At 32.5% G+C, this 24,074-nt stretch overlaps 2 protein-coding genes across 5 annotated transcripts in view; both read right to left on the reverse strand.

The window, feature by feature from the left end:
• The window catches only part of LOC130662411 (conserved oligomeric Golgi complex subunit 7-like), a 37,915-nt gene that overhangs the window by 12,055 nt on the left and 1,786 nt on the right, over window positions 1-24,074 (reverse strand). For 3 of the 4 annotated variants that reach the window (XM_057461280.1, XM_057461279.1, XM_057461281.1), the window contains exons 3-22: window positions 23,263-23,307; window positions 23,041-23,096; window positions 22,863-22,947; window positions 22,363-22,452; window positions 22,024-22,092; window positions 20,408-20,443; window positions 20,005-20,125; window positions 16,450-16,532; window positions 15,916-16,023; window positions 15,430-15,640; window positions 15,088-15,221; window positions 13,751-13,825; window positions 11,118-11,183; window positions 9,859-10,012; window positions 9,520-9,699; window positions 9,061-9,191; window positions 7,827-7,907; window positions 7,573-7,687; window positions 7,076-7,210; window positions 6,785-6,875 (exon numbers count right to left, since the gene is read on the reverse strand). In XM_057461280.1, the coding sequence (XP_057317263.1) occupies window positions 6,785-6,875; window positions 7,076-7,210; window positions 7,573-7,687; window positions 7,827-7,907; window positions 9,061-9,191; window positions 9,520-9,699; window positions 9,859-10,012; window positions 11,118-11,183; window positions 13,751-13,825; window positions 15,088-15,221; window positions 15,430-15,640; window positions 15,916-16,023; window positions 16,450-16,532; window positions 20,005-20,125; window positions 20,408-20,443; window positions 22,024-22,092; window positions 22,363-22,452; window positions 22,863-22,947; window positions 23,041-23,096; window positions 23,263-23,307 (2,066 nt within the window). Of the gene's footprint in view, window positions 1-284; window positions 1,278-6,784; window positions 6,876-7,075; window positions 7,211-7,572; window positions 7,688-7,826; window positions 7,908-9,060; window positions 9,192-9,519; window positions 9,700-9,858; window positions 10,013-11,117; window positions 11,184-13,750; window positions 13,826-15,087; window positions 15,222-15,429; window positions 15,641-15,915; window positions 16,024-16,449; window positions 16,533-20,004; window positions 20,126-20,407; window positions 20,444-22,023; window positions 22,093-22,362; window positions 22,453-22,862; window positions 22,948-23,040; window positions 23,097-23,262; window positions 23,308-24,074 lie in introns of those variants that run through there. The other variant, XM_057461278.1, reaches the window with a different exon arrangement.
• On the reverse strand, window positions 16,568-18,807 carry LOC130662413 (putative nuclease HARBI1). The gene has a single exon (XM_057461283.1). It carries the CDS (start codon window positions 18,582-18,584, stop codon window positions 18,081-18,083), a length of 504 nt encoding a protein of 167 aa, XP_057317266.1. The 5' UTR covers window positions 18,585-18,807; the 3' UTR covers window positions 16,568-18,080.

Below are 24,074 nucleotides of genomic sequence, written 5' to 3' on the forward strand. Positions count from 1 at the left end.
TCAATTAACCAATCCATTTGAATTGACAATGCGTACTATGACTGGACAATGGTGACACACAGACCACACTTCAAAAATACCAGATAGTTTTAAGTAAACTTATAAACTATGTCCTTGTATGTGTTTCTGTTGATCGGTATGTCTGATTATTAGGCAACTAATTAATGAGGCGTTTTTCTTTCGTTAAAACAAAACTTTGGCGGTATTAGATTAGTTTTGTGCAATTAACAACCTAGACCACACAACAAGTTCGACAACAAAACACTACCAAAAAAACTGCAATGTCTATAAATATTTTTTTATTAATAAATAATATCCAAAAGTTAAAATTGCTCATACGCCAAAAAAATAAAGTGTAGCGCCTCCCACTAAAACGTCCAGTTTTTATTTAAAAAAGGTGTATTTATATAAGTTGACTTATGCACACACAAATAAGAACAAACAATAGCCGAAGTCTTCTCCTGCTGCTCTGTACATTAACCCAAATGTTCAACCCAGAGGATGAGTCTGCCAATTAATTTTTTAAATTTTCATGTTTTTTTTGGTGAGGTCAAAATTTAAAAAAAGTAAAAAAAAAAACATACAAAACTGTTTTTTTTTAGGAGGAAATGAGCAGTTGCTTACAATCAAAGCTTTCCTAATACATGCACTGGTTATTTTTTATTTCAAAAAGTGATTAAAGAAAAGTATAGAACTAATTTAAAAGGAAAAAAAAGCATATCAGCATACTTAATTTTAGGGAATCGACAATTTGGCCCAAATTTTGATTATTTAGATTGTACAAGCATCTCCTTTTTCAGTTTATTTAGGAAATGCACCTGCAAAAGCTACACCAAAAAACCGATTACCAGGTGAGTAAAGCGTCTGACTGAACGTTTTAGGTTTAACTTTACAAAACATTTTAACTTTCAAAAACGAAACCTAAATCATGTCACTCCGTAAAATTAGATCTGTATATCGACAGGATACTCGAAAAGATTGATTTTCGAACATGTACTTTTATGCCATCATGTCTTCACAATATGGCTAATTTTGTCGAGTTCTACAAAAATAAAGTCCAAGGTCGACATTGCTCGGGTCTATCTATTTTGACTATTGTTCCATAGATTACACATCCGGCTGTTTTTTGCGACGGGATGAATGCGTTACAATACCGTGCTAACATAATGATTCCATGTAAACACTTTTGCAACTATTACAGCGGAATATTCCGTATTTTCAAGATGGTTTTAACAAGGTTCTGATCTGAAGATGGTTCCGTCGCTTTTTCCTGTAAACTAAAACACAAACAAAAAAACGTAACAAAACCTTGGAATACAAGGTGCACAACCGATTTGAAATGTTTGCTTCAAGTAAATAAAATGCACAAGTCAAAAATAGAATGAATTCTTAAGCTTGGTTCCCACCTGGCACTAAAGAGCATTAACGAGCGATATCTTATGAGCTTTTTTCAATAAGTGACAATCATTTCCAACGCTTCATCGTGCTTACTACCGCTCGTTAGTGCTCTTTTTTGCGCATTAAGGTTTGGTGCTGCTTAGTGCTTTTATCAAACAATTTCAAACAATTTTTATTACAGCACTAAAAAATTAGTGCTCATTCCGTTTTTTTCTTCAAAGATCAGGCGCCGAAAGTTTATGCAAAAGTGTTTGTACAGAACATAATTTCAATACTGTCCGAAGCGGTGAGAAAATCTTTCAGGGCTCATACAAAAATACTCAAAAGTATTCTCTGTCCCTTGCCCGTCATTCTTTAATAAATTGGCAAATTCTCTTTTTTCATTGCACTATTTTTTAAGAACAATTAGTCAGTACCTCGTGGCAGCTGCTCATAACTGTTACTTTACTACGACCTTCTACTATATTAATGAGACAAACGCAGTTTCTGGGTTCACATTTTGGTGCTGACATATCCAGGAGTTTTTGCATTCGTTATATAACTTTATATATTATAATTAAATTTGCTAAATAAAAGATGCATTTACTGCATAAAAAAGGGAGTGACAAACGTAAAATTGTTTGGTCGCTCATAGAGAATTACTTGGGAGGAGTCTTGGACAAGAGATCAAATTGATGTGACCACAGAAGTAAGTGGGCCAATGTAAACATCTCCGAAGTTTGACTTTATTAAAAAAGGTGGTCACACGCAAGAAAGTTGAAAGCAATATGGTGTAATAAACATAACAGTAGAGATATCATCTAATATAACACGAGCTTGCTGTAAGGCTCAAAGAATAACCTATTCAAAGCAGGATGTCTATTTAGGAAATATATAACTTTGTTAACGTCATCATTGGCTGACGTCATCAACTTTTTGCTTAAGTTCTTTTACTGTTCCTTTTATACTGGATGAGAAACCTAATAAAACAATATATAAGATCATGAACTTTTCATGAAGGTTTGAAGACATATTTGTGTTGCCAAGTTGTTGACTCTGTTTCGGTGAATCACGCAAATAACAACAACAACAACAGCAACAACAACAACAACAGCAAAGGTGTTCCTAGCAACAAGTGAAACAAAACACAAAGACAATTAAAAACCAGCAAACCATCGGATGTGGCAGGATATTTAAGTAACAAGCCACATTTCCAAACCTCGACCATATGATATATTAATTGGTTTGAAATTAGTCGATTTAATTAGTCTATAATTAGATCGTTTCATTAATTAACGACAAAAGAGACCTCGCCTCCAATGAAAATGTTATTTTTAAACAAAGCCAAAGCATCGATTTCTCTCATTTTATTATTTCCAATACAAGTCATGGGAATTTATATATTTCCTAATTTTACCGGACGGGAAAAAAAGAAAATCAATACTTTCAGTAAACAAAAAGTATGTTAAAAATGCATCACAGCTATTTTTCCGAAATTGGTTATTTTTTTGTGACCATTGACCCAAATGCTTTTCTTGGTAAAACGTCATGGTTTGCAGGTATGTCAGAAGATTTACATTACACAATTGTCACACTTCATGAATCTGACTTTTCCCCACGTTTTTCCTAACTTTAGAAGAAGAAAACCAAAATAGTGAAAGTTTCATAATAGTTAAAAGGGAAGGTAAAAAGATTTGATGATACAATTAACGCAATAAGTGGCTGATCTAAATCTAGCCAATCTTTGTTTACTCTACATTGATATCTTCTCGGTTCAAAAACTTCATTTTGCGGGTATTAATTTTCGCGAATTACGTAAAAAAGGTTATTAAATAAAACATTGACACAAGTACACTTTTAATGAGCCATTGTTACGATTTTGGTTTTTTTTTTTTATTTTTGTGTGGCTGAAATAAATTATTAGCATTTGCTGATTTTTCCCAATTATTTAATTTCGCGAATGGGATTTTGAAGATTTAGCGCGCAAATAACTTTGGAAATTTTTTGCAAATTCGCGAAATTAATTTATTTAATTATCTAGCTCCTATGGTTTTATTTACCCGGTTTTTTATAACTTTGCGGGAATGACGATGTCTTCAACGCGCTCATATTTCTACCACAACTTCGTATTTCTACCACAACTTCAATATTTTAAACAACAATGAACAGACGTTCAATAAACAACATCAAAGAATCGCCGCTGTCTCTCTTCTTCTTAAAAGATATTGTGCAAAATTTGGCAAAGAACGAGCAGTTAAAAATTTTGCAAATGAGAATTACTTAGTAAGAAGAAGTGTATCGCCACATTGTCTGAACGCAACAATGTCATTTGTACACCTACGCTCGAATCTAAAGAAAGTGAAGAAAAATATTTTCGTTATGAGGAAAAAAAATGTAGTGCACTTCAACGAAATGTATCGAAAGGGAAGGGAACGTAATATTTTGATGTCATGATTTGTTGAAAGATTGAGTACAAAAAATTTAATGCTGCTAATTAAACTGTCTGTAATCTAAAGCTTTCCAATTTCATGAAATTTCGATCGTTATTTTAAATAGGACTTGTTTATGACACCGCGGTTTAGACCTGGAATATATGTAAACATTCTTCTAATCCTGTTTTCTGAGCAACGTGTCTAGTTCAAACAATGTGGAGAAAAGCTATAGTAGCTTAAAAATACCGTCGGAGGGTACGCTAGTTAATTTAATCCATCAAGTAAATTTTTACGTCAGTATTTTAGTACCTTAAGTGCGTCGGAATCTCTAAAAAGCCGACTTTTTTGATTTTGAACGACATTAATCATTTTTCCATAAAAAGCAAAGTTATAACTAATTTGTAAGTAATTCTCGTTAATAAAGGAAAGGATTCAATTTAGAGCGGCTACAAAACAGGCTGTTAATTTTCAACTGCTGTGACACAAAAGCCGCTAAAAAAAATCTTAAAATTCATGTGTAAAAAAAGAACTCATTTTGGGAAAAGATTGCCAGATTTTTGTATGCATGAGTTCGTTTTTACGTTGGTGGAAATTTTAGAGATGTCTCTAGCTAAAATGAAAGCTTCAGAATCGCCTTTGTGATCCCTCCCGGAAACAATTGACAAGAAGAGATTCTTTTTTTTTTAAATCTTTTTTTTCATGACAGAAGGTCAACTTCTCTCATCGACTGACTATCTTCACACAAATCTTGCATAAGAAAACACACGGAAATTTTCAGCACAACGACAGTTGAGACAATGGAAACCATAACCTTCTTCAAAGATGCGTCATACTACTCAGTACCTACAGGTCTTCACTTTAGGTACATCGTCATATCACAAGGTATAAGGTAAACCTTGGGTTACATTTTCTTAGGGTTTATTTCAAGCGTGCAAAGGGGGATTCAATGGGGACAACATATCCGAGATGACAATAAGATTTACACGATAAAAAATGTGAAAATATCACTTCTCAAACAACTAAGGAAAAGTAGCAACAGTAGCTAAAACACGAAGATTCGTCAAATTTTCGGACATTTAATGGGATGACTAATTGCGTGAACACCTCTATAAAGGTATATATAACAGAACAAATCATTAGCAAGCGGAACTCTTTTTATAATTCTCATTTTACAATTATTAAATATAGCAATGCTATTAAAAAAAATTAAAAAATAGAGATATTAGTTTCTTCGTGTAACAATGTTGGATTTTAACAGAACTGCAAGCTTTCCGATCACTATCAATGGTAATACATTAAAACAACGAATAGATTGTTAGCTGTTTTGTCATTAGATGTTTTTTTTTTACGACCGCTTTGCACATTTGTCTGAAAACTAATGTGTCTAACCACAAAAAATAAGAAAAAATTCAGAATTCCGAAAAGAGAAAAAAACACCGAAAACTTGGAAAAAAGAGAAACCATAATCATGTCTTCAAAGAAAGGATTATTTTCGTTTTTGTTTTTTGTTTAGGATATAATTTCTAAATTCTTTTATAAATATTTTTCCTTAACTTTTACTTGTGGAAACCTCAATCACCAATATTTCGACACCACGAGACAACGAAGAGAAAAAAACGCTCACGCGTGATCATATTTTGAAAAGAGCGATTTCAAAGATATAATAAGTATTGTGTAGCAAATGGTTTGCTAAATGTACTCTTGGAAACGCCTCATAAGTTGGCAATATACGAATATTTCAGAGCAGATTATACCTTGCACAGTCACTGGCTAAGGGGATTCATATGAGCCTGGTTGGCCGGGCTGGAATCAGCTTGCTATTACATAAAGTTTTCTCAGTTTCTTATATATATTTATTGTTCCTAATGCATAAAATTACTTTTTATCAAAAACTTTATTTTTAACGAAATAAAATACAAAAATATTGAAGAATAAACTGTTATCAACAAATTTATTCTTCAATATTTTTGTTTTTAATGTACAGAATGTACCGTGCCAGAGCTGTCATGGTAAAAATTCAGACCGCCTTGCCGGGATCTTAGTTGAAAAAAGTGAGATCCCGGTTAGCTAGCTATCTCGTTTTCCATAGAACAGGTTGTTTATTTTTAGGAGAATTTGTTAAGAGAACAGAGATTACAAGCGGGCTGATTTCATCTCGTAAACCGAGCCAGACAAGGTACCAGGCTCCTATGAACTTTCTAACGACAAGATCAGCAACAATATCGTTTTTGTCTACTCAGCAAAAAAACAAAACAACAAATAAACAACAAAACCAAAAGAGATCAACAAAACAACCACAAAAAGAATAACTTCAAAAAGACGTAAAAAAGCAATCTTTTTGAAATACGTGAGAGATACACGTTGTTGACAACTGGGTTTGGCCATTATTTTTTGATTGCGTAATGTTTGAAGACAGGAAGTACGGCTATGTAATTAAATGATGTTTCAAAATGCGTTGTGTGTAGAAATAAATTCCTGTGGAGTAAAGATATTGGAAACGTCTCTCCTGACGTGATTAAGAAACACCTTAAACGCGTTCAGTCGAGACAACCGCATTTGACGCTTTCAGCTGACCATAAAAGTAAATCTAATGCGTCGTTGGGGGTCGCATGGTATAAAAAAGGTCATAATTATGACATGTATAATTTATGTGCGCTAAGATAATTTATGTGCGCTAAGATAATTTATGCCGATTGTTTTACTGACCGCGTTCACACACACTGTAGTAAATAATTGCGTTAAATGCTATCCACAAATATGATACTAAGTCTTTTGTCCACGAAAAATTTATATGTGCATCACTTCTCTGTAAATTAAAAAATGTCTCTAAACTAACCTCGTTTTCATGTTAGTATGTTTATTTCGGCTGTGTATTTTGCGGAATGAAAATAAATATTGAAATAGGCTTATTAAAAATATGATTATTGTTGTAGAAGGGGCTGATGACCAGCCCTTGCATTCACCAAACAGCTTACCTCTTTGCATCTACTTCTAACAATTCCTCAATAGTCTTGAGCTCGTCACTTGGTTGAATTTCTAAAGCTGCTAGTATGTTGAAAAAGTAATCTAAAAATTAAAGAGAATACAGACTTGATGAAAAAAGTTGGCACTAAATTTTGACATGGACATATAACTTTAGCGTTCAAAAATTAAAAAAACCAAGTGAAATGTCGGCATCAAACGTCAACTTTGAAAAAAAATTTTGACGTCCACAAACAAACTTTGATGTCAAATCATATTGTAAAAGATATTCTTTATCAGCATACCTATATCAGCACTCAATTGTCGACGAGAATGCCCCGTGAGAAGTTTAATTTTCAAAATACTTTCTGTGTACACGTTTACGGCACCGAAAGCAAAGCTCTCCAACCAATGATGATCATAATGAGCACCTGTCGAATCTAAAGTAAAAAAAGCCTTTCTAATTCAAATTGCAAAAAATTAACGACGTGAAATAATAAATAAAAAAAGCGAGGAGTCGTTTTTTGTAGTTAAAGGTTGATACACACTATCCGGGTAGGTTACGTGTGATCGTTCACATATGGCTACACGTAGTGTGTAGTGCGTTTGTTTTCGGCTCAAAGTTTTACCGACTGTGGTAGAATCCTGCTTGCTGCCAGCAGTGTGTTGGTCGTGCACAAAGTAGCTCTGCACCAATTTAAAAGCCTTTGTTTCACGAGCAGGTATTAAGACAAAAACATTTACACAACTATCACAGTTAACAACAAAACAAATCTTTTTAATAAAATGTATCTATGCATACTTCCAGCATCTTGGTAAGGTATTCGCCCCGCTTTCAACGCAATGATCAATGACTCGTTATCTTGACTAAAATACTGCTCTAATTGTTGAGGTAGTGTAAGAAGGGAATCACCAACCTATGAAATGTTGACGAAAGGGTAAAAAAATGTTTCAGAGGGAAATCACTAACCTATAAGATGTTATTAAAAGGGGTTGAAAAACAACAAACACGTCCCAAACAGCTCATAGCAGATTATAAGAGAGAAAAGACATTACATGTGTGATGTAGGGTAAGGGTGACAAACTGAATGTCGGTAGCTCGCCATCCACGGCTTCTCGTTCACTCTCGCACCAAATCTAGAAGTAAATTTAGAGCGATTTGTCACAGTTGCGTCACGGTAACAATAACAACTCAACGCAACAATAACTGACATCAACAACAACAAATTTCATACTTTAAAGGAAAAAAATGAATAAAAAAACTTTCGCGAATGATCCCTTTCGAATCTGACTATCGTGAAAGATGAAGCTACTTATGGGAAACAAACTAGAGAGAATAGGGAACAAATTCGTCCTATCTTTGTTTTTAATCTTTTATAATCTATTGATCACAACCTAAATACTTCGCATGATTCAATTGAAGAACTATAAAGTGACGTGACCTGAAAAATTTAATCCATGATTACGAACTTGTTAACAACGGAATTGTGAGAGAATTAATGAGATGCTGTAGTGAAAAAAATAACCAAAATTTAAGTGTTAGAGAAGATTACCTTTAATTTCTGTTCTAATTTGAAAATATGAAAAATCTACCTATTTATCTAAAATAGTTTTTTGACGTGAAAAAAATCAATATATTATTTCACATAAAGCCAGCTTTTTTGTTCACTGTACTAATTTTTGGACCAAAGTGAAAAAAAATCAATATGTTATTTCACACTAAGCCAGCTTTTTTGTTCACTGTACTAATTTTTGGACCAAAGTGAAAAAAAAAATGATTGTCACCATAATATTTTTAGTATGTTTTTTTGTTTTCTGTGTCAAGTATTGTAAAAAAACGAAGTTAATTTTTGGACGAATGTTGGTCTAAAAACTGTATTTAAATGACAAAAGAAATAAAAACATTGTCATCGTCGTATTTTTTGTTTACTATGGCAAATTTTATCAAAAATAAAAACGAGCCATGGTCAATAACTCAAATCTGTAAAAACACCATATACGTATTTCGTGAAACAAATTTTGAGATTATGCCTTTTCAACAGTACGCGAGGTCTAATTTCTACGATATTATCAAATATTGCGTAATCGCAAAAGTTCGTTTCGCGAAAGTGTGTTTCTTTGAAGTTACAAGAACGTAAGCACCATAAATGTAACCATATTCCTATTCTGGTCCAAAATTCCCTGGGATAGGAAAATCCACATCCAATAACTATTAAATCAGCTTTTTTTCTTATTCGTGTTCTGCTGATATACAGACCTGATTGTAAGCAATACTTGACTTGATACTTACAGGCAAATTTGGAACAGCTAGTAACTGCCTTCTCAAATGAATAAAAATCACATCAAACGCAAATTTGAGTGCATGTTCATTCAATTTTGCGATATTGTCTCGTGTTAAAGGAAGAACAGCTTCGACGCCATCTTTAAAAAAAAACAAATTAAACAAATCATAAATAACATAGCTAATAACATAAAAATATTCTCGCCTTTGTTGCTTAAATAATAATTATTCATAGTTTTTACTTTTACAAAATGAAATCAAGGACAATTGAAAAATAAATAAATAAACAGCTGTCAATTTTATTCAGTATCGATTTCTTACTAAGCCCTTGTTCGTATGAAACGACGCCCATAGCCTTTATACAGTGGGACTTATTAGTAATTACTTATTAAAAATTCACCGGAAATCGTTTTTGCATTCCAAAAAGTAATTGCAACCAGGGTTGGCGTTTAAAAGTGATGTACTTACTCGAAATGAATTTTTCATGCAGTTCGACAACTTTGTCCCACTCCATAGGTCTAGATGCTTTCAGATAGTTCTCATTGTATCTACTCTGTGAGTGTGATTCTTGAAAGATGTTCGTTAACTCTTTTTGAAGCTCAGTAGATAGTTTTATTCGAAACTCCTCCATTTTTGTCATGAGAACTCCTGGAATGTGTTACAGATTGGTATTGGAGCACAAAAATATTACGTGAAAGAAGAATAGGAAGGGGTAACCTTCTTTGACATTATAAAATTGAAAAAACAAAACATGAAGAAATTCAACTAGTGTGCTTAAGAATGTCTCGTAAAAAATATTCTTCTCACCGCATATCTCTATAATTTTGAAAGCATGTTGAAAGTTTGACCACTGGTTGGAACTGTCATCGTCAGCATGGTGTGAGTCGTCATCCAAGTGACAGTGCTTCCTCAGATCAACTAATACACAGTCCAGACGACCAAAGTAGGCGGAGAAAAAAATCTAGTAAGAAACAAAAAACATATTTGATCTGCAGAAGTTTATTTTGTCTTAAAATATATGTTAAACAGTTTATCATGTTGTTACTGACAAGTCCTTTACCTTATCAAAATTAGTTCATATACCATTTTAATGGTATTAAATTTCGTTGTCATATATTATTGAAAAAATTTGTATAGTAATAACATGGTTTCGAGGAGGGCTAATTGGGTTAATAAGCTCGAGTTTCATTTGTAATGTTGACAAAGTTTTACATCAAACTATAACGTGCATAATAATGTGCTATATTTGGATTAATTTCAATTTTTCCTCTTAAATTCAGTTGGGCATTTCTCAGGTCACACTTGTTTACATAACAAGTATAATATACAGATGAAGCATCATAATGTCTTAAACAATCAGAGCGCAAGGATTATTCATCACAGAAATGCAACCAACAACAAGTAAAAAGTAGAAGACCTGAACATACCTGATCCTATAGGTGCTGAGGTCTTATACAAAACAAATAAAGTAAAGTTTATTGTCTGATAATTGTTAAATGAGAAAAGCATGTTATTGCCTGTAAAATATATGATTAAAAACTATTTTTTTGTAAAGTTTTTTATGGGGCTCGTTTTGAGGAAAATTACAAATTTATGAAATGTACATAATTTCGCGATTTCAACTAAAACCGCCGAATACCCACTGTTGATATCTGCACGATGAGACTTTCATCATTATCAGCCTAAAGTATTTAGGGTTAAAATATGTTTCCTCACCTTATTTATTTTTTTATTTATTTATTGTCTCTTTCAGACAAAATAAGCAATACAAACAGTGATAGTTGTGCATTTTTCTATCACACATTATGTAGTTTTCATGTGCTTGATTTTTCTACAACCTTTATTTACATGCCACTGCTAGTTCAAATTGGTTCAAGTTCTGCGCAATTGAAAATTGTATTCATGACAGTGCATTGGAGATTGGAGAAATGCGTTTAGTGGATTATCTGTTCGTTAAATTTTGAAGTTACGCAAGTTATTGACTTAGAACCAGTTTAATAAGATCAAAATACTGTCATTATTATAAAAAACAAACAAACAAATAAATAAAATACACGACCAATCACCTGTAAAGCTTCCATTAAACCAGCTGAACCGTATCCATTAGTAAATTTTACACATGATTCCAAAGCCTATATGACAAATATTTTTTAAAATTGTAAGGTTACACCTGTTACAGGACCCCCAACACTCAGGCTTATATATAACATTATTGCTGTGGATCTAACTATTGTAACATGCGTGGTTGTGATCACAGACAAGGACAAAGTGAGCTGCTTAGAATAGAAATAATAAAAAAAAAAAATAATAAAAAAATAATAGGATAGAAATAATAGGATCAGAAAAACGAAAGATAAGATGCCAACCACGTATTCTTTATAAGGGGATAAAGAATACAGTAGACTCTCGATATAACGAACCCCCAAGGGGAATGGAAAAAAGTTGGTTATATTGAGGGTTCGTTATATCGAGAGATCAGAAAAAATGGAAATTTTCCGTAATTTTCCCAAAATCGCTTAAATTTTTGTCCATTAAAAATCAGCTTCTTAAGGTCGTTGTTGGTCCTCTTTTTTATTTTGTTTAGACTGGAGTTGAATTGACCTGATTGATAAGCTTCGGTTATTTTTCTTTTATTTTGCAGCATTTGATACTTTGAGTTCGTTATATAGGTTTTATTGGTTCAGGGGACAGAAAATTTGGTTCGCTAAATCGAGGGTTCATTATATCGGGGATTCGTTATATAGAGGGAATAGACCTATTTCCATATCCATTTTCGTTCCGCAGAATATACATACCAAAATACCAAATAACATAAAAACGAGATTAATTATGAGCAAATTTTTAATTTGCAGCGAAGTAGTGCAGATATGGTTTGTTTACTTGCAATATTTGCAAAATTAATTTGTCATACAGATTGTTATTAACATTTAGTGATAATATGGGGTACTAGCATGTATCATTGGGCCAATGCTTTTGTTTATTATCCTTGGTGTTAAATGAGCTAGGTATTAGCTAGCTTTGAATATAATGATATGAGTAGCTTAGCTGGTTGGCTGGCTCACTTGTGCCAAACAAACGTGAAATTTCAACCAAAATTAGTGTTGTTGCTGGTATATATCCTGTGTTTCCAGTTATTGAGTGTACCTTATTTTTTAAACAACATCTGTGTTAAATAACATTAGCAAGGCTTACTGATGACCACGTGGTTTTAAAATAGTAGTTGAGTTGACCTTGTGGGTGTCTTACCCCGTTTATTTTTTCCCAAGGGAGGGTAGTTTTGGAAGTATTTATAACTCACATTTTACACATTTGTGATTTCAGAATTTATATACTAATTTTAAGAGTTGTTGGGAAAAGTTGGACTTTAAACTTTCATTGGAATGTTCTTGCTTATTTGCGTCACATTTTAAGTCTCTATCGTAAATTGTATTTGGTAAAAAAAATTATTTAAAATTCCAAAAATAAGGTTAAGGTTAACAAAAGGAAATTCTTAAAAAAAAATTTTTCCTTGAGAGGATCACTTCACAAAATGATTACTGAGGTAACTGCCTAGAAAATAAATTTTCCGTAAAATTTAGTCCACAAAATGCTTATCATGTTGAACTTTAACTTTAATAAGTGAAAACAATGTGAAATTTTTGGTTTTATATTTTTACAAATCGACACTCGAAAAATTTCATCCAGTTTATTTTCTGTAAATAAACAATTTGAACAATTCTGCATTCATGTAAGCAAGAAAACAAAATACATTAGGGACCTGGTTTTTAAGAACACTGACTGAGATTTTGACAAAAATTAAGCAGGTTAACAGCTGAAATCCAGAGATTCTTATAAGAAAAAGTATGTTATTTCATTTTCCTTGTTTTGGATAAAAACCTAAAAAAATAGGGTGTCATTCAAAAAAAGACTTTCCAATTCATATTACTTACAAAAATTTGTGGTAGAGTTGTGTGGTAAAGTTAACCATCACAATGCTTGATACAAATGTACGATTCTTGACAGTCAGTAGGAGAGAAATTAGTGACAGAGGGAGTGTGACAGTTTCATAATCACAACAACAGCCGATAGTTTGAAAATGTTGAAAAATGATTTGTTGGTTACTTATGCAGCTAAGCTATAAGCAACAACACTGGAAAAAATACTTGTGAAGATGCTATAAGTAAATCTTTGGTTTGTAAAATGGAGGTTTTCGTTATATCGGGGGTTCGTTATATCGAGAGTCTACTGTAAGCAGAGAGGGGGAAAAAATTTCTATGTCACGGTTCGCTGACGGCAAGGAAATTATACTTGTTGTTGAAGGAAATTTTGATTTAGAATATGTTTTACACATAGTTGACTCACTTTTCGTCTATAAAAAATGATCCATTCACTGATGTGTATCTTAACAATTGTGTACCCAGGAAGGCAGCACAGTTCAAAATTTAGGACTTATTTGCAGTAACTGAAGATGGGGACAGAACCAACTGTTGTTGCTAAAATGTTTCCAAGGTTGAACAATGTTGTTAAGGTTTAGCTAATGTCTAACAGGAGTTGTATGAAGTTGTCTTGGTCACAGAAAACAGATTGTCAATCAAAATGGAAGATCCAAAGCTCGTTAAAAAAAACCTGAAGAATCTCCAAAGATGTATTCATTCGTAAGATACTTCTACATATAATTGGCTGGAAAAAACTGTTTAAGGATAAAAATTAAATACATTACCTCACCACTAGCTCGAAATGCTTGACTTATCGAGTCCAACATACTTTCAGCAGTATCTGCTAAATCTTTAGTATTCTAAAATAGTCAATGAAATTTTCACTACAATAAACTTTTAATGATTTTGTCTACCCATGCCGTTGTGGTAAGTAGCAAAACATGTTGCGCACACGTAAAAATGTTCTATGTTAATTGAAATCATACGTAGAAATATTTTTGGTGGTTGCAATCATACGTAGAAATGTTTTATGTTGGTTCCAATTATAGGTAAAATGTTCTATGTTAGTTGAAATCATACGTAGAAATGTTCTATGTTGGTTGCAATCATACGTAAAATGTTCCATGTTAGTTGAAATCATATGTAGAAATGTTCTATGTTGGTTGCAATCATACGTAAAATGATCTATGTTAGTTACAATCATACGTAGAAATGTTCTATGTTGGTTGCAATCATACGTAGAAATGTTCTATGTTAGTTGAAATCATACGTAGAAATGTTCTATGTTAGTTGAAATCATACGTAAAATGTTCTATGCTGGTTGCAATCATACATAAAATGTTCTATGTTGGTTGCAATCATACGCAGAAATGTTCTATGTTAGTTGAAATCATACGTAGAAATGTTCTATGTTAGTTGAAATCATACGTAGAAATGTTCTATGTTGGTTGCAATCATCGATCAAGAAATGTATTACGGCATAGTTTTTGTACCTTGTATGATAGTTAATAATCTTTTATTTTTTAGTTAAAAGTTATTACATATCTTTTGATGACACACACGTTGCATCTCTCAAGTATAAGCTTTTTTTGTACAAAACATGAAAGCCAAATTATAGACTTTGGTCAATCTGAAGATCTAAAATTTGAAAATTTTCTGCCTCCTCAGCCACAATCGTGGTGGGACCCCATTAGATACTTAGATTCTAAAGATTTGTACCCACTCCACTGTCAAAATTACTTCCTGTCTAGTCACACAGCTTAATAATTTTTACATGAGAATGAAACTGAGATAAAAATATTATCATTTTTGCCTTTTGTGATTTCTTTAGCGGGTATTTATTTTAACTAGAATAATATTTTTAATTTTGTACAAATACCACTAAAAGTGTGAAAGTTAATAAACTGCAAATTCCATTAAGATCCGTGAGCTGTTACTGTGACTGCAGATGTACATCAATCAAACAATGAACAAACATGCACATTTCAAAATAGGAACAAAATACAAGTGAATTCACACATCACTAAATTACAATTAATTCATTCCACAGGTACAGTAAGACCTGAATTCTAGATTTAACTACAACTAATCTAAAAAACATGAAAAATGACGAAAACCTTACCATGGTCAAAGAATCAAGCACCTCCATCAAAGTAGTTTGCTGCAAGGTTGAGTATTGCAGTAAATAAGAAGAGTATGGAGATTGGACAACATCTATCAATTCACACAATGCATCATTGAATTTGTTAGGTGTAGCTAAGAAGAAACAAGAAAAAAAATGTAATATCAGCACTAAATTTTTTTTAACGCATAAAGTGATTTCATTTGCCTATAATTTTAAAAGATCACGAGACTTCTCCCTTTTTAATTGAGAATTTAGTTTCTAAACCCTATCAATAAATATTTTTTGTGCATACATCCGTACTAAAAAAACAACAAAACAAATACTTATAAAGACATAAACCTTGAAACATTTCCACTGCCTTTTCCAATCCCTGCACAAATCTTTGTGTAATAACTTGCAATTGAATAAGTAGTTGCAATGAGTTTTCTTCTTCATTCAGAGAGTCTTTTATACAATTTTGCATGGACGGGTGTAAACTTTTGATAGTTTGCGCCAACAAAGAACACAATGCTCGCACAGGTTCAGGAAAAACCTGACCACACCAAGTGATCTAAAAAGGAGAAGTGAAACAGGTATTTAATAAAAAAGAATACATACATCACAAAACTCGTTCTGTCACACACACCACAAAAGTTCATTAGTCTGCGAAATTGATGTGAGCACATTCACATATTATTTTTTTACATTTCCAGAAAAAAATATCTTGTCTATAACTTTTTCGTTAAAATTTCACTGTCCTAATCAAGACGTTAAAATAAAAGACAACCAAAAGTCAACCTTTTTTTTTAGTATACTACAAATTTAAATTTTCCTTGTTCGAATTACCTCTCTATGCCACAATGCTAAAAGATGATCAAAGAATGTTGGCAACCAAGAAAGAATGGATTGGTTTGGATCATCTCTGATTTCGCTCCATGTTCTCATCAAAGAGGACTAAAGAAAAGAGGGAATTAAAACAAAAAGGATTGTGTAAAAGAAGCACAGAAATGTAACCAATGGAGTACACTTAATTTAAAAGTTAAATGACTAAATTAAAGGACAATAATGCATAATGCAGAATAGATTTTTGTCAAATCCAAGAAAAGTTATCCTTATATAATTACCTCTGTAAAAAACAAAATCGAAGTACTTCACTTTCCGAAAAAAAAAAAAAATTCCAGCATCCAAAAATATTGTGAATGAGTCTTGATGGTATAAAAAATAAAAAATAAAAATTTACAAAAAGCATATTTTTCTTTTGTTGTTAAGGAAGGTTAAAAAATTAAATTACAAAAAATCAATGACATATCCATTTTGTGCATTTTTGTGGCAAAATTTTGGGTTCATTATTTACACAAACAAATTGTCATAAATCCTCACCTTATGGCAGTTATTGTAATATGTTTGTAACTGAGAAAGTCTATCAAGTTCGGAAAAGATATTCACATAATATTTTGCATCATCTGAAAAAACATAATTCAGACTAAGGGGCTATTTCTTTCGCACACAAGAATCGGTTCTGAATGCTCCAAGTGCTCCAACTATCATTTCTTTGGTAATTTGGGGCATTCAGAATCGAATCTGGATGAACTCCTCGAGGAGCAGTTCACTTGGAGCATTTAGAGCACTCAGAACTAATAATTTGACTTACTACGGTAAAGCCTTCTTGCTCCGAAAACCCATTTCTTTGGCGCACATTTTTTCGCTAGTGAAACTCTTGCAGTGAAAAACCATTTTGAATACTTTACATAAATTAAAAAACCACGGGAGACGGAACTTAATTATACGGAAAAATAAACAAACAGGACAGCTTCAAATGTAAACACAACTTGATTAAAAGTGAAAGCGCGATGTCATTTAACACTTCTTGCGAAGATTACGGTTTTTATTTACAGAATATATGGGGAGGAAATGATGAAACAGGAGAATTATCTACGATAGATACCAGCGCCATATGTCAGTCGCCGTCTCCACCGAAAAAAAAATTAAAAATGACTTTTAAATTAAACGGGGTGGATAAAAAAAGTAACAAAAACAAGAAAAATAAAACAGGTGAAATAGTTGACCAAAGCGTGCTATCAAATGCTTGTACAACAGTGGAGGATGAACCTATCCCAATTTATTGGAAACAAGAGGCAACCAATATCCTAATTGCAGAATATGAGAAATCCGTCGAAAAATTTAAAAATTTAAAGTATAAAGCAAAAGAAGTATGGCAAATTATAGCGCATGAAGTTAAAAAGGAATTGTTAAAATTAAAGTATACAAATTTTCCATCTTGGCAACAATGCAACTCAAGATGGAAAACTATTACCAAAATATATAGGAAAACAGTCGACCATAATAATAAATCAGGAAATGATAAAAAAAGTTGCCAATTTTATGAGGAACTAAAAAATGTTTATGATTATCGCCCAAACGTCAAGCCCATGTGCACCGTTAGTTCGTCGGGTATGGGTAATGTTCAAAGAAAAAATGAAGTCGATGAGGAAGAAGTCAGAAAAGAAAAAAAAAGGAAAAGGAAGTACCTTTCAAGTGCTACCAAATCCACTAACTCAATTTTAACGTGGCTTGAGACGTACCAAGTTAAGAAGGATGAAAAAGAAAAAGCACTTGAAAATAAGCGAGACGAACAACATCTGGAAAAAAAGGATTTATTTAAAATGCTAATTGAAAAACTTTAAACAACTTTTTGACTTTGTTAATTGCTTGTTTTTTAGTTGTATGCCTAAATAATGTTTTTTGTATTTGTGGCTATAAAAATAGCCGTTTTATTTGGGATTAATTAATTACAGTCCTTTTGCAATGTCAGATCTTTTTCTTTCTGCGTCTTTTGATGATGACCCAAAACAGATGAAATTATTGACTTCTTCATCAACCTCGATTAAAAAGTCAAATTCTTCTTTTTCCCCAAATCAAATATCTTCATCAATACAGAAGTTGTGAATGGAACATATGGCGATGATGAGCGAACAAATATTATTCACGTCGGTGATATCAACAAGCTTGAGTCAAGGAAAACGCGATTTTAATAAAGCAAATGCACTTTCTATAATGTTGCGTGTTACGGATTGGGTGTAATTATATTTTTTCTTAATAGAATCAAGAGCGTTGATACATTTGTAAGGTGTCATCATAAATGTTTCCAGCTTGTATGCTGCGTCGCCAACCATAAAGGTGCCATTGGGTACCATGGTACGTGGATCATTACTGATGCGTTGAAGAAGGTCGCTATTGCCAAATACCCTAGCATCGTGTACAGAACCAGGCCACCCTGTATAACAATCTGTAAATCTCATGTTATGGTCGCACACTCCCTGAAGAATTATCGACGAAAAGCCTTTTCTGTTGATATAATTCTCATTACAAAATGATTGGCCTGATATCTCAATGTGCGTGCCATCTATCGCCCCAATCACACCTTCCATCCCTTTTAGAAATTTAAAACCATTAGCTACTTCGATTATGGAGCTTCCAGAAGGCCAAACAATGTTAACTGGGACCAAACAACACATAATTGCCTTCGATACTCAACGTATAATTCTGAGTACTGTTGACTCGGTAACATCGAAGCGATTAGCAATGCTACGAAGTGGTTCCTTTGATGCACAATACCACAGGAAAATACATACTTGTTTGTGCAACTTGACCATTGGTCTTCCACCACTATTTGATTTAAAAAACTGATCGAAGTTGCCAATCTTTAAACACAATGATTCAACTGATGTTTTTCTCAACCTAAAATGGCTTTTAAATGTGTCATCGGTATACAAGGGCATCACTGTCTCAAAGTATCCTGGTATCCTAACAGCATCGACACGATCGGTAGAACTAATTGAAGCAACCAATGGCAAAATTAATTCAGTGATATCCTCTGCATTTCTTTTATCTTCTTCATTTTCTAATTCGCTGAAGGCTAAAAGCGCTAGCGCTTTCGCTTTTGAAACAGCCATATTTGTTTACAAATGAGCCGTGGTTTCTTAATTATGCAAAAATTATGCAAAAATTTAAGCTATATTTTTAAACCACATAAAAATGTCGGAGCACTTGGATTCGGTTCTGTGTTGTTTCTTTGGTTACCGGAGCAGTTGGAGCATACAGATTTGAATCTCAGGTATGAAAGAAATAGCCCCTAATTTGATTTTCAAGAAGTTTGCGTACAATTTGAAAAAGTACGCCAACAGCATATTATTTTAAGAGAAGAAATTATTTGCAGAGGGGGATTAAAGTTTTGCAAAAGGACCTCCGAATTAATTGTCGCAAACACCTTATTCCAGGAAATTAACAAGGCACCAAATTAGTGCGAATATTCTAAATCAGATTCTTATAATCTTACTGTTCTGGCTGTTACTACTTTTTCCTATTCTACGTTTTTGAGGACCCCAGGTCAACACACATGAATACTTCTTTCTCCTTCTGTTTGATTGATGAAAATTTAGTATAGTTTTATTTAGTTTACTTACCCAATGTGATTAGGGCAAGCTGCAGGGCATCTGATATTGCTAACGTTTTGAAGAAAACAAGAAAAACTGGTTGTATATGAACCCATTCTCCCCTTATTTAATGCTTTTTAAATGTCACTTGAGCTAAATCACGTTTATTAATTTTTTTTTTAAATTGTCATCTGCATCTGCATTAATTTTCTTCATGTTAACTTTGTATACTGTTAATTTGCTGGAATAAGGTTATTTTAGTTACATCCTATGTCTAAAGTGGATTCTACACAAAATTTACAGTTGGGTTGCAAAATAAAGAAGAAGAATTTAAGTTTGCAGATGAATAATTTAAGATTGCAGATACAAGTTTGCAGACATTAATTCTGCATTAGTTTTTCCTGTAGACTTTTGCTCTGCATTCATTTCTTTCCTTAAGATATATCCAAAGTAAGGGCCAAGTGTATTTGTTTTAGAGAATGATAAAAAGGTATGGTTTTACCTAAATCATGATTGTTAAAAGTCTTTACTAGTTTAGTGCTTAACAATGCTTCAAGACGATTCTTTAGGTTTTCCAACATTCTGGACCTTTCAGAATAATCTGGAACATCTTGAAGAACTTGCTAAAGCAAAATAGATATGTATAGATATGTTCAAAAAAAAATAAAAGTCACACCTAAAACTTAGTACATAATAAAAAATATGCATTTCCAGAGGACATCATAAATAAGTTTTAGAATGGTTTTAAATAATTTTGAAATTTTGTTTTTAAACATCAAAATGTGATCCAAATTTTTCTAAATTCTAAAAGTAATGGTGTATGACATCGCTCAATTCCCCAACGCACTGGCTATTCTCTTCATTTTAAGTAAAAAAGCGTAACTGCATAAGAAGGCTGTACTCACCAAGCTTTTCTGCATACCGATAAGTTTATCAGCAATCTAAAACAAAAACAATAAAAATAAAGTATACAGTACCAAAAGGTTTTTGTGTGTCTGTAGTTAGCAGATAAGACTGAAAAGTGCAGCATTTAAAATTCAAAGTGTGAGCAAACTTTTTTGCTATTTATCTTTTTTCTATAAGTTACCTTATATGGAATAATTTTCATATGGACTTATTGTTGCGAATGTACACCTTACAAATGAGCTTATCATAAAAATTTGTGCTAGCTACATTTTCATTAAGGAAATATAACAAAAAACAAATAAAATTTTACTGTAAATCATTCGTTCAAATTACTGTTGTTTACAATTCATATGTATTGATAATGATTTTACGTGGGAGGAGTGTGATGATGTGATTTTTGTTAGAACACTCATCTTTTGCAATGACAGTTTGTGAAGTGTTCAAGTTCACTAATGCTGTAAGAAAAGTGTGGAAACCAAACGAGGGCCAACATCTTAATTGTTCTCTGGACCATAAATGTGTTTCGCACTTTGACAATTAAAGTATTAAGCAGATTGTACCGCACAAAATTTCCAGAAATACGAAATATATTATTGAACAAGGGCTGACAGTGATACTTTAGCTTATAGTAGAAGGTCACTATTGGTACAAGGTGGCTTAGAAATGAGATGCAAGATATGGATTAAAACAGGAGTTAATTTTATTAAGCTGTTTTGAAATGCTACCATGCACTAGCAGCCCAGCTATATGTTGAACCAAATCCTTAGTTTATTCTTTTTAATAGAAGATGGTGAACATTGTGACAAAGATGATGCTGTGGCAATACCACCAATACCACCAAAGAAAGAAGAAACATTCAAATTTTGCATTTGTAGCACTGATAAAGTAATTCAAAATAATTAATTGTAAAGCGAATTTTTTCTTGAGAAATGCATGTTTATCAGACTTAAATTCAACATTTTGTATTGATTTTCGTTAATGACAAGGTTAAAAATTTTTTAGCTTTCCTAGGGCTGACGTCTTAGACCGATCAGCCATCTATCCATGGGATGAATCATTACTCTGGCCTAGTTTTAGGGGCTATTCCTTTCACGCCCTAGAATCAGTTCTGAATGTTCAAGTGCTCTAATTACCATTTCTTTGGTAATTTGTGGCATTCAGAATCAAATTAGGATGAATTCCTGGAGGAGTCGTTCACTTGGAGCATTTAGAGCACTCAGAACTAATAATTTGACTTACTACGGTCAAAGCCTTCTTGCTCCGAAAACCCATTTATTTTTGGCACATTTTTTCGCCAGGGAAACATAAATTACAAAACCACGGGAGACAGAACTGAATTATGCGGAACAATAAACAAACAGGACAGCTTCAAATGTAAACACTAGCACTTTTGCTTTGGAAAACAGCAATATTTGTTTACAAAAAGAGCCGTGGTTTCTTAATTATGCAAAAATTATGCAAAAAAAAATAAGCTGCGTTTGTAAACCACATTGAAATGTCTAAGCAGTTGGATTTGGTGCTGCATTGTTTTTTGGTCACCAGAGCACTTGGAGCAGTTAAACCAGGAGGTTTTCTCTTTTTTACTTAAAAAAAACCAAAAAGATTTTTGTATTACTTGGCTTATATCTCCTTCTTCAAAATATTCATCAACTTCTGAAGACAGTGTTGACCAATTATCAGCTTCCTAAAAATGATATTATGATAGTTTTACAGCAATCAACTTTAAATAACTTTTATAGTCTAAAAAACCAAGCATTGTTTAATTCTACATAATTATAAAATATAACAGCAGGGAACTTTTAATTGCAAGTACCATGTTTTGCATTGACTAGGTGGACGTATATAGCTACCCACAATACAGGTTCTGATATCTAAACACGATATACTTTCAGAATTTTGCAACTCTATAATCAGTTCCTCAAATGTAACAAATTAATACTTGGAATTGCTTTACCTTTAAAGCATTGGATGCACCTTGCATACGAGACTTTACTTCATCAATCTCAACTAGCCTTCTCATTGATTGAGCTGTATCTTCTTCAACCTTCAAAGACCACCAAAAGTTACATTCCCCAGGTACACCCAGTAAGAAAATATTTTTGTGGAATATAAAGATTTTTTACATAAGGAAAGTTAAACTTAACAAAACATATGTTCATATGCATCTTTTATCACACATTATTTATATTGTGTTTTGACCTTCTTGATTTTTAATGGCTTTATAAGTACTTTAATATTTTTTGTGCTTCGTCAGTACTTTACAACTGACAGGCTACTAATTCTTACATTTATATACCCAGGTGGACAGCATTTAAAATCTGCTAGTCGCACTTCTATGTCTCAAATATTCCAAATATGCATTCTAGAGGGCCTTTTTCAGTAATATAAGATAATATGATTTTAACACCATCAAATCCTAAGGAAGTAATAAAAGGCTATAATGTCATTTCATACTTTTCTGATATCATCCTTAACCATCATCATCTGATTTTTCAGCAATGATGTTTCTGTTTTGATAGATTCAACTTCACGAAGCACTCTTTATAAAAACATAAATACATTATTCTCACTTTATCACTGTACCAATTACCAGTAGTTGAGTTTAAGTTACAGTTATCATTAAAATAGTTACCTTGGAATATTATTCAGAGCCACTTGACTTGTTTCTTCTAGTGACTTGCTCACTTCCTGAATATAAAACATAAAGATAATTTTTTACAGAAAACAACTTTGAAGCTTTTTGCTTTGAGCAAAAAACTGGTTACACTGTTCACGAAAGGATACATGAAGCAACTAACTGCTTTAGATTCTTGCAGGATTCAAATTTTAACTGAAAGTTTGGGCATACGCTTACTTGAATGAATAGTTGCAATTTCATAACAAGATTTGAAGTATGAACCTAAGAGAAAATAAATAAGGCTAACCTTAACGGTGAATTAAAGAATACTGATAGATATTAAATATAGTCACTCATCTTCAAAAAAAATTTGTTTATCTGGTAAGTTTTTAAAAGTGATGACCAATATGGTTGTTACATAACTATAATTTAAGCATAAATGAAAATTTATGAAGCTTCAGTTGAGGCCCCAGCAACCATACAATACAAACGGCCTTTACGCCCTGGATACCACCCTTGATCTACCTTGCTAAATATCTTGACCAACTTAAATAAATTCCTTTACCTGCCCCAGATTGTATTATTTTATTACTTTATGCATAGTAAATATAAAGAAACTATTTATTTAGAAATTGTAAACACATCCATAATTAAATTTGTCACCAATTTTTTTTAAATGCAACAGGAGATGAAAAAAAAAACATTAGCAATATACCTCATCATTATTTTTTTAATTTTAAATGAAGTTTGTGTTAAAACAGATTCAAATTTTTTTACCATAAAAAACAACATCAAAAAAGATAGAAAGATAGGAACTTTATTAAATAATGAAGCAAATAAAATATTTCTGATGGTATGCACACAAAACAAAAAATATCCAGAAGTACATGCTTTTCATCATTACTCACTGGAGGTCCACATATTTTACAGTTTAGGGGTCAAGGAGCAACAGTACACTAACGATTTTTTCTTTTTCTTGAAAAAATTATGTACATTACAAATATATATTATTTCTTCTTTAAAACTAGAGTGACCATAACCACGTTGCA

This window comes from Hydractinia symbiolongicarpus, chromosome 10, assembly GCF_029227915.1.
Source record: "Hydractinia symbiolongicarpus strain clone_291-10 chromosome 10, HSymV2.1, whole genome shotgun sequence".
Taxonomy (NCBI): Eukaryota; Metazoa; Cnidaria; class Hydrozoa; order Anthoathecata; family Hydractiniidae; genus Hydractinia; species Hydractinia symbiolongicarpus.